The sequence below is a fragment of the Mauremys reevesii genome, linkage group 4 (assembly GCF_016161935.1).
Source record: "Mauremys reevesii isolate NIE-2019 linkage group 4, ASM1616193v1, whole genome shotgun sequence".
NCBI classification, from domain to species: Eukaryota; Metazoa; Chordata; order Testudines; family Geoemydidae; genus Mauremys; species Mauremys reevesii.
This window is the reverse complement of record NC_052626.1, coordinates 87,757,846-87,770,785: the sequence shown is the minus strand read 5'-3', so window position 1 is coordinate 87,770,785 and position 12,940 is coordinate 87,757,846. Positions and strand designations below refer to the sequence as shown.

General features: G+C 38.0%; 1 protein-coding gene across 5 annotated transcripts in view; it reads right to left on the bottom strand.

Moving 5' to 3' along the window:
- The window catches only part of ANO3 (anoctamin 3), a 421,744-nt gene that overhangs the window by 302,593 nt on the left and 106,211 nt on the right, over window positions 1–12,940 (bottom strand). For 2 of the 5 annotated variants that reach the window (XM_039536545.1, XM_039536546.1), the window contains exon 3: window positions 4,307–4,438. The exons of 1 other annotated variant lie outside the window; for it this stretch is intronic. In XM_039536545.1, coding sequence (XP_039392479.1) covers window positions 4,307–4,331 — 25 coding nt within the window. In that variant the 5' untranslated portion in view covers window positions 4,332–4,438. Of the gene's footprint in view, window positions 1–4,306; window positions 4,439–8,518; window positions 8,567–8,936; window positions 9,140–12,940 lie in introns of those variants that run through there. 2 more of the 5 variants (XM_039536548.1, XM_039536547.1) reach the window with 2 other exon arrangements.

The window sequence follows — 12,940 nt, the reverse complement described above, 5'->3', positions numbered from 1 at the left end:
GACATGTAACTTGAAAGGGGTGTGGAAGCTTTGCCACAAGATTGAAGAAAAACTGAAGACACAGAAGATTGATATAAAGTATTATGAAACTGATGAGCTGGGGAATGAGTTCCTGATGGACAGGGTACTGGAGAGAAGATGTTTGAATGCCCTCTACAATGCATTCCACAATGAAAGATCCCTGCAAAGGTCAATCAGAAGGCATCCAATACAACACACGGAATTCACATCCGCACACTGAAGTTGGCATATACAGTAAAACCAAGGCTGGATTTTCAGAGAAGTAAGGGAGTTGAATGCCCAAATCCCTTTTGAAATACAATTGAAAATCAGCATCTACCTCCCTTGGCTCATTTGAAGATCCAAGCCCAAACATTCATGGCTGTAAAACTGTCATAGCATTTAACAAACAAAAACGAGTTAAAGGCAGTTATCAAAAAAGTGATTAAAAACAATTTATGATGTAACTGTTTTGTGTATTCTATCTTAGTTGCTTACTCAAAAGGAAATTTTTCTACTGCTTACTCCTGTTAACACTACAGAATCAATTCAGCTCTCAGAAAGGGACATGTTTTTCATTCAGTTTTATAGATCAATAGAAATTTGGATTATAGAATGGTTAATTGGTGTTGATGAGCCAGACAGAAAACTGCTTGACTGTCAGATTCCAAGTTGAGCTTCCGTTAAGAAAATTATCTTTTTACTTGTAAATGAAAAAGATTTGACAGCATGTCAGAGAGGAATCAATATGGAATCTCACACTACCAATTTCAGAGTATGTGGACTTTCCATTTTCACTTTTTTTAAAAAAAATATTCCTTTTCAGCCCATGCTTTTCCATGCATAATGTTAACCTCCATGGGATTTGTGTGCATGAAAAGCATGAGGAAAATTCATTCCAATTTTGAGCTGTTAAGGGATTAATAAAAAAATACATCTGCAGTTTTGAAAAGTAATCATTATTTCACTGAATAATAAAAGGGATAAACACACACTCTATACCATGTTGGATGTGAATCTCAATGGGGTTTGAGAAAAAACAAAAAATAAGTTTGAGAATAGTTATTTGGTGCTGAGAAGGGAGGATGCCCTAGAGAATGGAAGAAAAAAAAAAGGAGTGTTACAATTCACAGTAATGTCCATATTGTGCTAAAAGCCAAAGGAAAAAAAAGGGGATGATTCCTTGCCCAAAAGCACTTACTAATTAAGACTCTGCATGATGTAGCACTCTACCCAAGTTATCAATTGTTGGATTGCTACATGAAATAACAGGCAAAGGCTAGGATATAAAGGGGTCAGGATGATGGGCTATGTCTTAATACAATGCTTTGGTTTTTTGTTTTTTTATAGCTTTTTTTTTTTTTACTGTAATAGCAAAATTGAGGGGAAGCTAATTCATTTTATTCATCTTTGCAAAGTAGTTTTCAGAAAAGATTTGGGTATGGAAAGAGGGTAGTTAATGATCTTGGGGGAGCAGCTCAGGAAGGATGTTCCATGCACAGATTGAAGTGGGGAGACGGTTGTTGAAGCAGACACATTTTGAGGCTGATACTGTTGGTGGGAGGAGGGGATTACACAAATCAGGATTTTTCAAGAGGCGGCTTAGTGGAAAGAATTAGGGATGGCAAAGAATGAAAAACAAGGAGTCCAGTGGTGTCTTTAAACTGCCACTGGACTCCTCATTTTTGTGGATACAGACTAACACGGCTACTCCTGATACAAAAAATGAAAGAAGAAGATGGGAATTTTTGGCAGGAAAGCCAGGATTTCTCTTTTTAATAAGAAAATTAAATGCATATTATAACACCATCACAATCAGTTTGTAACAAACAAACTCAGGATAGATTAATAATGTTAACTCACCCATATTCATTTGTTAGACTGTTAAACATTTACTCTGATGTACATGCTGTATAACATGAGCAATTTAACATTAATCATGAGAAACTTTACTTTCTATGTTTTAGGGTTATGATCTTGTGTGTTAAGATAGGAGAGGCCTAATTACTGCTTTTGCTCAATTAAAAGTCCTATGGCACTTTACACAAAGCCAGAGAGGTATAATTATATAATCACAGCTTCTCAGCCTGGGAATTGCAAACAAAGGTTGGGAGGGGTTGTGACCACCCAGCCTTCCTATATTACTAACTGGGAGGGTAGTCATATGAAAAAGTTCAGGAACCATTATTAAATGAGAATTGCATCTCCCATCGGTTCAGAGAGTATATCCAACTGAGATACAAGAGGAATTTTGCCTATAGGAAAGAAAGACAACTTTAAAAATATAAATTACACAGTTCAATGCACATGTAAATAAGGTTACAGCTTGTTCAATGATAATTTTGTAAACAGAAATGCTGTTACAGGTAATGATTCCCCCCTACCCCCTGAAAATAAAGAGTTTTTGAAAATACTGAAAAAGTCAATGTTGCCTCCCGTGCCTCTGTCCCACCTCACCCCTAGGTAAGCACAGGGCTGCTGCTCTATGGGATTCTAATGATTTACTGCCTGGGAGCCTTCATTATTTCAGGCTGAAGTTGAAAGCAAAAGAAATTATTCTACAGCAAGTTTGTTGGTTTTAAAGAGACATCAAACACACTTCCAAGTTATGCGGTATAAAAGAAAAAAAAAGTACAGCCTGACTACACTAAATTATCGTGTCTTTTGCTTTTCAATGGATGTGCACCTCTATAATGGCAATTATTTATTTATTTATTTTTTAAGATCTCAATGTGTAAAGCATGTAAATTAACTCCTCTTAAAGGATTTAGAGCCAGATATGTGCATAGGAGGCTAACGTCATATTAAACTCCACTAGTTTGTTTTTTTGAGCATGGAAACAAAACCAACCAAATTTTGTTTAAAAAAAAGTGGCCCTTCAACTTTTCATCAAAACTTAAAGTGAGATTTCTGTTTGTTTATTTTTGCTGTTTCATGAGGAGTATGCATTCTACAAGACTAAGGATCAAATTTAGTCCTGGAATGCCAACTGCTTTCACCAGGGCTGATTTTGGCTTCAAGTTTTCATTTTGGTTTTTAATCATATTCATTGAAGTTAGCCACATGGTAGTTTCTCTAGCCTTATTAAATTTTGAAACACTCTTAATGCATCAAGCTTAAAAACTATCCTGTTTCTTTTCCCATACATGTTAAATTTTGCTTTCATCTCATTGGGTGAAATGAATCCAAATCTCAGAGCAAAACTTAAGATAAGTGAGGCCAAAAAGAATTTGTTGAAACCCTGGAGAACTTTACTTATACACAACTTAACATATAGTTGGATTTTCGCATTAGTAAACTCAAGCAAGTGAATAAAGACAGTTGCTACCTTTCCACTGTTAACACACTCATCTTTGTACCTTCTTTCTTCCCTCCCTAATCCTCTGGCCCATTTGAGTACATCCTCACCATTAAAATGCCTTCTTTAGAATTCTATGCTTCTTCAGAGAAGCACATTATTCTGTTTCAATAAATAAAAATAAATTAGTAACCCTTGTAAGTAGAGCTAATTGATTTTTTAAAAAGAAGATTAAATCCATTTGGTGTGAAGTTATCAATTTTTTTTAAACAAGAAAATATTGTTTGACAACATTCAGTTCTTCAATGAGAAATTTCAAAGCAAATGAAAATTTGTTGCATTTGAATTGAAGTTTGTTTCAGTTGTCAAAAACAAATATTTTTAAAATTTTGCATTTGTCCCTTTCTCTCCCCTTTCTGCCACTGAATGCCATAAAATGAAAGTCTAGCATTCCCAGCACCTCTCATACATTTTTTCCCTTTTTTCCACTCTAATATTTAAAAAAATTCCTTAACTATGGAAGTTACAGAATAACATAAGGATAAATTAAATGAAACTAACTCTGCCAACATGTAACTTTTCAAAGGCTGTGTAAAATTGGAAAAGTTAGAGGAGGGAGAGAATGGGGAAAAACAAAACACACAACCCTCCTCCCCAAGATTTGGAAAATTTTTCAAAAAACAATTTTAATTTAAAACAAACTGACTCTGAAAAGCAAATATTTCATTCTGAAATTTTCCAATCACAAAGAGGAAAAAAAAATCAGGACAATTTTTGAATCAAATGTTTGTTTGAAGTTTTTTCTAGACTCTTCCAACCAGCTTTCTTTCTAAGTAATCATATAATCTGCTGTCTGTGGAAAATACCTTACCAAAGAGCCATATGTCCCACTTTTTATTGTACCTATGTTTTCTCCCATACCTTATTCTATTCCTATCTACCTTTCTTCAACTGATTCAAGGAGCAGGGACCTTGTCTTTTCATCTGTTTGTAAAGCAACATGCACACCTGTGAGTGGAAGGAGAAGCAGCATGGTCCAGTGGGTGGGAAACTGTTCTGTACAGTAATAGACACCTCTCGCAGAAAGATCTGTTTAAATTCTACTGTGATTCCATCCTTGACCTTCATGTTCTCCCAAGACTGTGAAAAAAGGCACCAATTTTTGATTACTCTTTTAAGACCTTAATTGGACAGGAAGTAACCCCTCAACAGATTCCATTTAGGCCACCAGATGACCAATATAAAGTAGTCCTGGAGAGGGGCCCAGACTCCTCCACACTTTAAGATGTGGACCAACTCTTGAGTATTGACACAGGCACACAAATACAGACAAGTGAGCTAGAGACGAAAGGCTCTAGATCCCAAATAAAGTGCTATGCCATTCAGTTGTCAGGTGAGATAATGGAATTTTAGACATGGTTAGCCATGAGGTATACAAAGCTCCAGTGTAATCTCAATACTTGACCATTATCCATATCTGCAGCTGGTTGAATAATTTGATATATTGTGTAATATTTTCTTAATAAATTATAGACATGTAATTCTCCATTACTCTCCCAGCCCTATCCACACAGCCATCCAGCTATACAATTGGTATACAAAAACTGGACCATTATTTACCTATTTGCATAGTATTGGATCCCTTGCTTTTTCACTAGCTAATACAAATTCATATGCTTAACAGAGCTACAGTTTCTTTTTCCTCTCTGCTATCTTGTTAATACAACATAATGTAGGCTCTCAAAAACATGTTTGCGAGGGTTTCAGATCTGAAATACTTGCAATTTATAAGGATTTTGCTGATAAATTCTGGTTTAGTTCAGTCAGTATGTATGAAAAATCAAAAATCAAAAGCTTTTGATACTCTGAATTTAGAATTTCAGCACACAGTGTTGACTGCAGTCTCCATCTCTGTACAGTAGTCCCCTAATCCCTTTCTGTAGATGTATTGATTTATAAACCTCTAGAAGGAATGGTATTTTCACTCTAGCCGTTGAGTGCTGTCATATGGCATCCATCAAAAAGGAATTAGGTCTCAGTAGAACTTGATCTGGATTTTCATTGGGCTTTTTTACAGTAGCACAATGCCCATGTGAAATATCAGTGATATTATAGCACATCCTAGGCATACTCTGAGGCACCTAGGACACTCAGAGAATAGTCTAAATTCATAAGGAAAAGAGGGTAATTAGAAGCAGACTTAAGTACTACAACTTTTCTTTAAAAGTTTTCATTCTGGATTTGTAATTATCTACAACACACACCTTCCTGTGTAAATTAATCTCTTACTGAGAAGTGGATGGTGCAGTGGGATGCTTATGAAATAGAGAAGGGCAGACTCTGTTGAGAGTGGAGACTGACACCTCTGATAAGATACCTCCTGGGAGAGGTTAGCTCCCTGCTGGCATAGCAGACTCCTCCTAGGCTTCTCTCTCTGCAGACTTCAGCCTATGGAGTATGTTTGAGGCAGGGAAGCAGAATGGCTGAAAGTACATGGAGCTCCACCTACCCCTAGCTGGCAGATTTTTTTTCCCCAAAAGGGGCTGTTGTTGCCAAGTGGCATCTGGGCTGATGCTAGGCAGAGAATAAGGAAGCCCTATCTGGCTCCTCTATGCGTGCCCTTGTTTCTCCAGAGCCTTCAGACCATAAATTCAACTCTGGTGCAGGTCAGAAGTGATAAAAATTAATATAAGAGATAGATGAAAAGACAAGGAGTTGTTCAGATATATCTTATATGGGAGTGGTAGAAGAGCCTACAGTGGTAGGACTGTAGAGAGATTAAGATCATTTTTTTTAAGAGAAATAAGGAGAGCAGGCTGAATGATTTATAATCAATCATTTGACAAATTAATGAACTCTTAGGGAACAGAATGCAAAATTCATGTATTTTTTCACTAATTAAAACTATTTGCAAATTCTTCAGTATGTACTTTTTTTTAATCTTCAGACTGAACTAAAGAGTTTGATGTCCATATTCCCAGGCTGCACTGTGTGTGTTCGTAACATAAAAGGAACAGTTTATTGTTTCTGTTTCTTGATGACTGGCACAAACAAAAGATTCACTTTTTTGTCAAAAAACTTAATAGCACAACAAGGACTACTTTTTGGTTAAATGACATTATTTAATACACCAACTGTGATTGACAGATATTTTAATTTCTTTAATGTATTTTTAAAGGCAGACAAACATATTCCTTGATGTTAGGACTATAAAACAAACAAGAATAAAAATCACTGTCATCACTGTGCAGTTTTTCATACATACCATGAGACCCAAGACATTGGAAAAATATTCATAAAGGTCCTTACAGTGCAGAATGCATTAAATATTAATGCACTGTTAAAGTTCAAGTACAAGTATTTTGGATCCAATCCAGAATACACTTTCGAACTAAGAAAGACTTAGGTAATGAAAGAGCTCTTTAAATACTACCATATGAAACCATAAGGATGTGTGTTATGAAGCAGTATTACTTGCAGGGTACATTTTCAAGTCATACACAGAGCTTTAGAAACTTCCACTGCCACATAGCCAAGCAAGTTCCATGGAATAATAAGAGAATACCCCCCTCACAGTACCGTATGCTATATTTTCTACAAGGAATGGCAAACAGCACTTTTATATTTGACATACATCATATTACAGCTGAAGTTCTTTTAGGTAATCCTCTGGCAATGATTATGTTTGCTGCATTTGATAGATGTGATGAAAATTAATGATACACAATTAAAGGGTCATGACAGCTTTTGAAGACCTAATTTGTCTGTTTATCTACAGCACAGTGACAGTACAACTTCAGCACCAGTCTGAAGGGGCAATTTCTAGAGGTGAGGATAGTTCAGCCTCTCAGTCCATCGCATCCTTGGCTTCTCTGCTGAGATGGCCAACCAGGTTATCAATTAGTGCACATTGTGATGGTGGCTTTTATGATGTGAAGTGCAAGAAATTTCTTGAAGGTCGTGCCAAAATACTTAAAGTTTAGTTAGACACTAAAACCACCTGTCATCCACGGTCCTCAAAATAGCCCCTCATTGCACATTGTCTATGCAAATCCAAATGGTTCACAGGTGACATACACCAAATAAAGTCCATGGATAGGTAACTAACACAGATAGGGTAAGACACATTGGGAATCCAACAATATGCAACAAGGATTTTGAGCAAACTGCAGCTGTTTGAGAGACCAAGAAATCTCCCCTCTGCTACATTTTCTTCAAAATCTCAACGTGTGTAACTGTACAAGAGAGTGGACAGTCTATAATCAATATATTTTGCCTTTACTCACTATGATCTGCCTCACACTGCAGAGAACTATCCCAGAAAAGATCACTGGAATTGGAGGTAGCCTTACCAGGTCCAAAACATCAGAACCAAAGAAAGTAACTGCATGAGCCTCATAGGCAGAATTTTGTCCTATTACTCAAATGGAGGTTCTGGATCCTATGAGCTATAAGGATGCTACCATATGCCAAAAGAGCAAGGTTCCATCAGAAGTAGGCAAAGGCAGTTGAGAAACATGTAGGTCCATGATGGTCAAAATTTTCAGTGCCATCTTGAAACATGCAAATATCCACTGGTATTCAAGAAATGAGTGCTGGACACTGTCTTTCTAACTTTTCTGTCTCTTATCTTTTCTTCTTGTGTTATGGATGAAGGAGTGATGAAGCAGTATTGTCATCTCATCTACACCAGTATAGTAGAACCTTCCCACTCAGACATCAGATCTAGAGATGGTGTTAGTTGCATTGATAAATAATCTCTTTATTCCTTGTCAGAAGCCTTCAGCACAGTCAGCCATAAGGTGCTGCTAAGTCATCAATGAGACCTGACTGGGCATGACTGGTTGCATTAAGATGGCTTCGCTAATTCTTAGAACCCAGAGAGTAGTGATACACCTCCTCCCAAAAAGAGTTGTTCTCTTCAAAGCTTTCTATGGGCTAGGGTGTAGCCACCTCTAGGCCCTGCCCACACTGCACATCTCACATCCTCTGGGACATGTACTATCGATAGGGACTTGTGGCTGACAGTGTCCATAGTGAAATTCTAGAGAAGTAGGTGAAGGATATTCTCAGTGGATGGTCCTTGCTATGGAAGTCTCTTCCACCTGAAATCAGGTTGAGATTGACTTGTCTCTTTGCACAGGCCTTTTTTCAGAAAAGCAGACAGCTGAATAGCCTGGAGTGTCATCTAACATTTCCCCCTGTAAATGGGTTACTCACCGTCGCGGCACCTCCTGCTGGTTTTTCCAGGGAATTAGCTCTTTTTCAGCCCGGAGCGCCCTCTGCTGGCCGGTGATCCGCCTGTTTTCTTATCGGCCCCGTGTCCCTCCCAGGACCCCGGTGCCCCTTTAACTGGGTTTCCCCCTCCCCGAGGAACCCCCACCCTGGCTTCCCCGCTTCACCTCAGAATGGCTACTGCCCAGTCATGCTCTAGCCCCAGCTCCTGGGACAGACTGCAGTATCCGCCTTCTCGTCACAGGCAAAGGGGTTTGGACCTGGTGCTCTTCCTACCCCTGGGTCGCCCCTTGCAACCCCCAGTACCTGTGGCCTACCGCTAGGCTGCAGCCTGGGGTTTTCCAGGCTCGAGCTCCCCAGCTCCCTAGCCTGTTCCCAGCCCTGCTTTACCCAGGTACTTTACCTCTGCTCATAAGCAGCCAGGCCCATCCCTCTCTGAAGGCAGAGAGAGACTGTCTGGGCTCTGGCTTCCCTGCCTTCTTATAAGCCCCAGGGCTTCAGTTTGGGGCGTGGCCCCAGCTGTGGCCACTTCCTTACTCAGGCCAGCTTCCAGAGCCATGCCTCTCAAGCCCTGGCAGGCAGCTTTTCAAGCCCCTCTGGGCAGGAGCAGGGTCCACCCTGCTACACCCCCCCTGTAATCAACATCCAAAGATGATCTATAGCTGAAACATGACATATCCATAGGAAAAGTCAGAACATGTCCTTGTCAGGCAGCAGTGATGCTTTTTCTAAACCTTGTAAGCAGAACTGGTCACAATGTATCTTTTTAAAGAAATGAAAATTTGATTTTTTAATGTAAAACCAAACGAAATCCACCAAAAAATTCTTAAAGAAAAAATGTTCTCTCTCTCTCTTTCTTTGGAAACCTTTAATGGAAAAAAACCCTTATCACTTACTAAGAGAGCTAGTTGTAAAAATGGTATCTAGATAGTGTAGTGATGAGCACATTCAAAATTGATAAATGCTTGTCAACTACAAATGTGACCAAAATCACCTACATACAGGTTTTTCAAAAGTGATTATATGTCTGACTAATGGCAATACATTAAAAAATATAGCATTGGCACCATCTGTATTCAGAGAGCCGACAAAGTGCAACACAGACTACACAAGTGTAAATTGCACTAACCTCTTCAGAGCTATTATTCATGTTAACATTATTTTGGTAAGAGAACTTACTTTAAACATCCTGTCAGAAAAGTGGGGATACCACAAATATTACATCCTCTCAGTATTTTATAACAGACCGATTCTTTACAATAAATCTGTTCAGAGCTAGTATATCTCTGTGCTGAAAGAAAACATTAATACCCTTCCAATAGCTACTCTGGCATTTGATAGATTACTTTTACTAAGCAGCACGTTCCTGCTGTGGAATGGGGAGGGAGTAATAAAAATATCAGAGACATACTTCTGTTAAAAAATGAACGCATGATTCCTAAACTCAAACTGGAAATGTTATTTTTATTAGTGATCAAGTTTTCAGCATTTTGTTAAGCATGGACCATTATGCATGGAGAAGCCTGAAGGGAGAGGGAATACAATTAGTGCCTGATCCCAAAGTCCAGTGAAGTCAAGGAAAGACTCCCTGTGTCAGGTCCTTAAGCATCTCCAAATTTGGATGGCGATTACTGGGAGCATAGGCTGTTTGCAGTGAAATGAAGAGTTTGGTGGACACAAAGCATGCAGATGTCACCAGGAATCTTTCCCAAACTGCTCTAAAATGAAGGCCACACATTGTATTGTGTATTCATCCTTACTTGGATTTGGCTTTATTCACAAACATAGGTTCTGTAATTAGAACTTAAGTGGCTATTTTGCAGATGTTCAAGGCATAATAGAGTGATGGCTACGTTAGCTCCCTTTCAGCAATGAAACTCTCCTTAAGGCAAACAGTGAACACATTACAAGAGCAATGAGAGACAAATATGACTTGAAAATACACAAATTTAGTAGGAAATTTTTATACAGTGCATTGGAGTCACCTTGGATTTATACCTAGGTAACCAGGGCTCTGAGCCTCAAGTGTCTGAAAGGTCAGAGTGAGAAAATGCAGAGGAGGTAAGCGGCTAAACTGATTAGTTATAACTATAACCATAAGTCATGTGGTATTGTTTCCATTTCCTGATTGAATCTGCACAATTTTTATTGCAATCAATTTGGAACGAAGGCTCATGAATACACTTTTCAGCTCTGCTTTTGAAAATTCCATGTTCCCCAAGTCAGTTTGAAATTCACATTATTTGAATATTTGAGAGAGAAACCCGATTAATTTAAATGTTCACAGAGTGAACATGAAAGGGATATGAGCATGACTGGAGTAAGTTTATTTCAATATCCAAGTGAATATTTGTACATTTGTGTATTCTTCCCCAAGGCTATTAATATAGCCAAGATGAACATCCCATAAAAATCAAAGGTAACAGAGAAAGAACGCTCACCAAAAAAATGTATAATGATCAACATATACTTATGTTATTTAATCAAGGTGCTCGATGGTATCAAACAGCCAGAGACAGAGGAAAGGAAGTGCCAGAGGGTGCATGTTAGGCACTGACCTGCGCTGTGGTGGCATGGAGCTACACCCATCCAAAGAGGTTCCCAGCATGCAGAACGTTCATATCTGCTTCACTACCACTTAAGGGGAGTGTAACGTGATTCCCTATATAGCTAGCTAGCTCTGTTGGCTGGTATAGGAATAGGAACAGTACAAAAAAGCAGTCCCTGTGCTCAGGAGAGGGTAGGGATTTTGATTTTGCCTTCATAGATTCATTATATTCCAAGGCCAGAAAGAACCACTGTGATCATTGAGTCTGGCCTCCTGTATAACACAGGACACAGAATGTCCCCAAAATAATTGTCAGTGATGGGGAATCCACCATGACCCTTGATAAATTATTTCAGTGGTTAATTACTCTCACTGTTAACAATTTACACCTTATTATGCTTTGCTCCTTGCACCATCCCCACACAAAGGCCAACCACAGAATGGCTTGAAAGACACTATTTGAATAATGAGAGAGATTTGGAAAATCCCAATATAGTGAAATACTGGGAAGTAAATAAAAATGAAAGTATGATATTTCCTTCACAGTGGGCATAGTGTTACAATCTTTTTATCTTCAGAGTTTAGTATTTTTCCCTAGCTGCTCCATATAGCATTGCATAGACAAACAAGATACATTTCAGCTTAAATCATAAATCATTTTGGGTGATTTACAAGTATGTTACAACCCTTGAAGCTCTGTGAGGCCCACTGGACCAGGATTAATATAAAATTGCACAGAACAATAATACAGTTTACATTAAACATTTAGGTAACTTATATAGTCTTGCAGTTATTAGGTAAGATTTTAGAGGAAAAAATCCTTCCACAACAATGATACTTATACCCAAATAATCTAATTTTGATGTTCTTGGGTATAAAGAAAAATGTAGTTCTTGATTAATCAGGCCTTAAAATACAACTAGAAGTTAACTAGTACTGCAGGAGAAAAAATTTTTTTGTTAATATTTTAAATATCAAATATCAATAATACTTTTTTACTTATAACCATTATCCACTTTTGCAATTTTAATGATCATTAATAAATGTAATGATAAAAAGAGAAAGAAAGGACTTTGCATATATGGTGTTCTTCACTGGACAATCTCAGAAGTTCTTTTCCCTGCATTAATAATGTACGGCATTATTGTAGTAGGAATTACAGCATTTACACAAATGAATAAACTATGTTTCAGAGTGGTCAACTGATTTGCTCAAGGTCACTCCTCAAGTCAGTGGAACAGATGGAAACAGAACCCATGAAACCTGGTGCTGTGTTCTATTCATCAGACCAGACATCCTCACCTTTTGAGCACACCATAAAAACCCAAATCAAAAAGCAACATAGATCAAAACTCTAGCTCAAACTTACTTTATGAGGACTGGTAAGCCAATGAAGTTAAATGTAGTGCCATTTACTGTAGCCACAGTTGATTTTGAAAATTAATTTGCAGTAGCATGAATATCCATCTTTTTTTGTAAACATTGTGAATGCCCAAGCCTGGGCTTCTTTCTTAGATAATCAAGAGACTGAAATGAGGAGGAATATTGCCTGACAAAGAAACTCAGAATTAAGTGCAGCACCTACACAAGAAATTTCTACTTCATCTCTTTCTTCATGAGAATCATAACAAGAAAAGCCACTACACAGAGCTGGAACAGATACACTAGGAAGAATGCTTTATAGCTTGCAAGGCCAGAAGGGACTATTGTGATCATCTAGTCTGATCTCCTGTATAACACAGGCCATATAGCTTCTCCAAAATAATTCCTAGAGCATGATATTTCAGAAAAAAACATCCATTCTTGATTTAAAAACCGTCAATGATGTAGAATCCACCACAACCCTTGGTAAGTTGTTC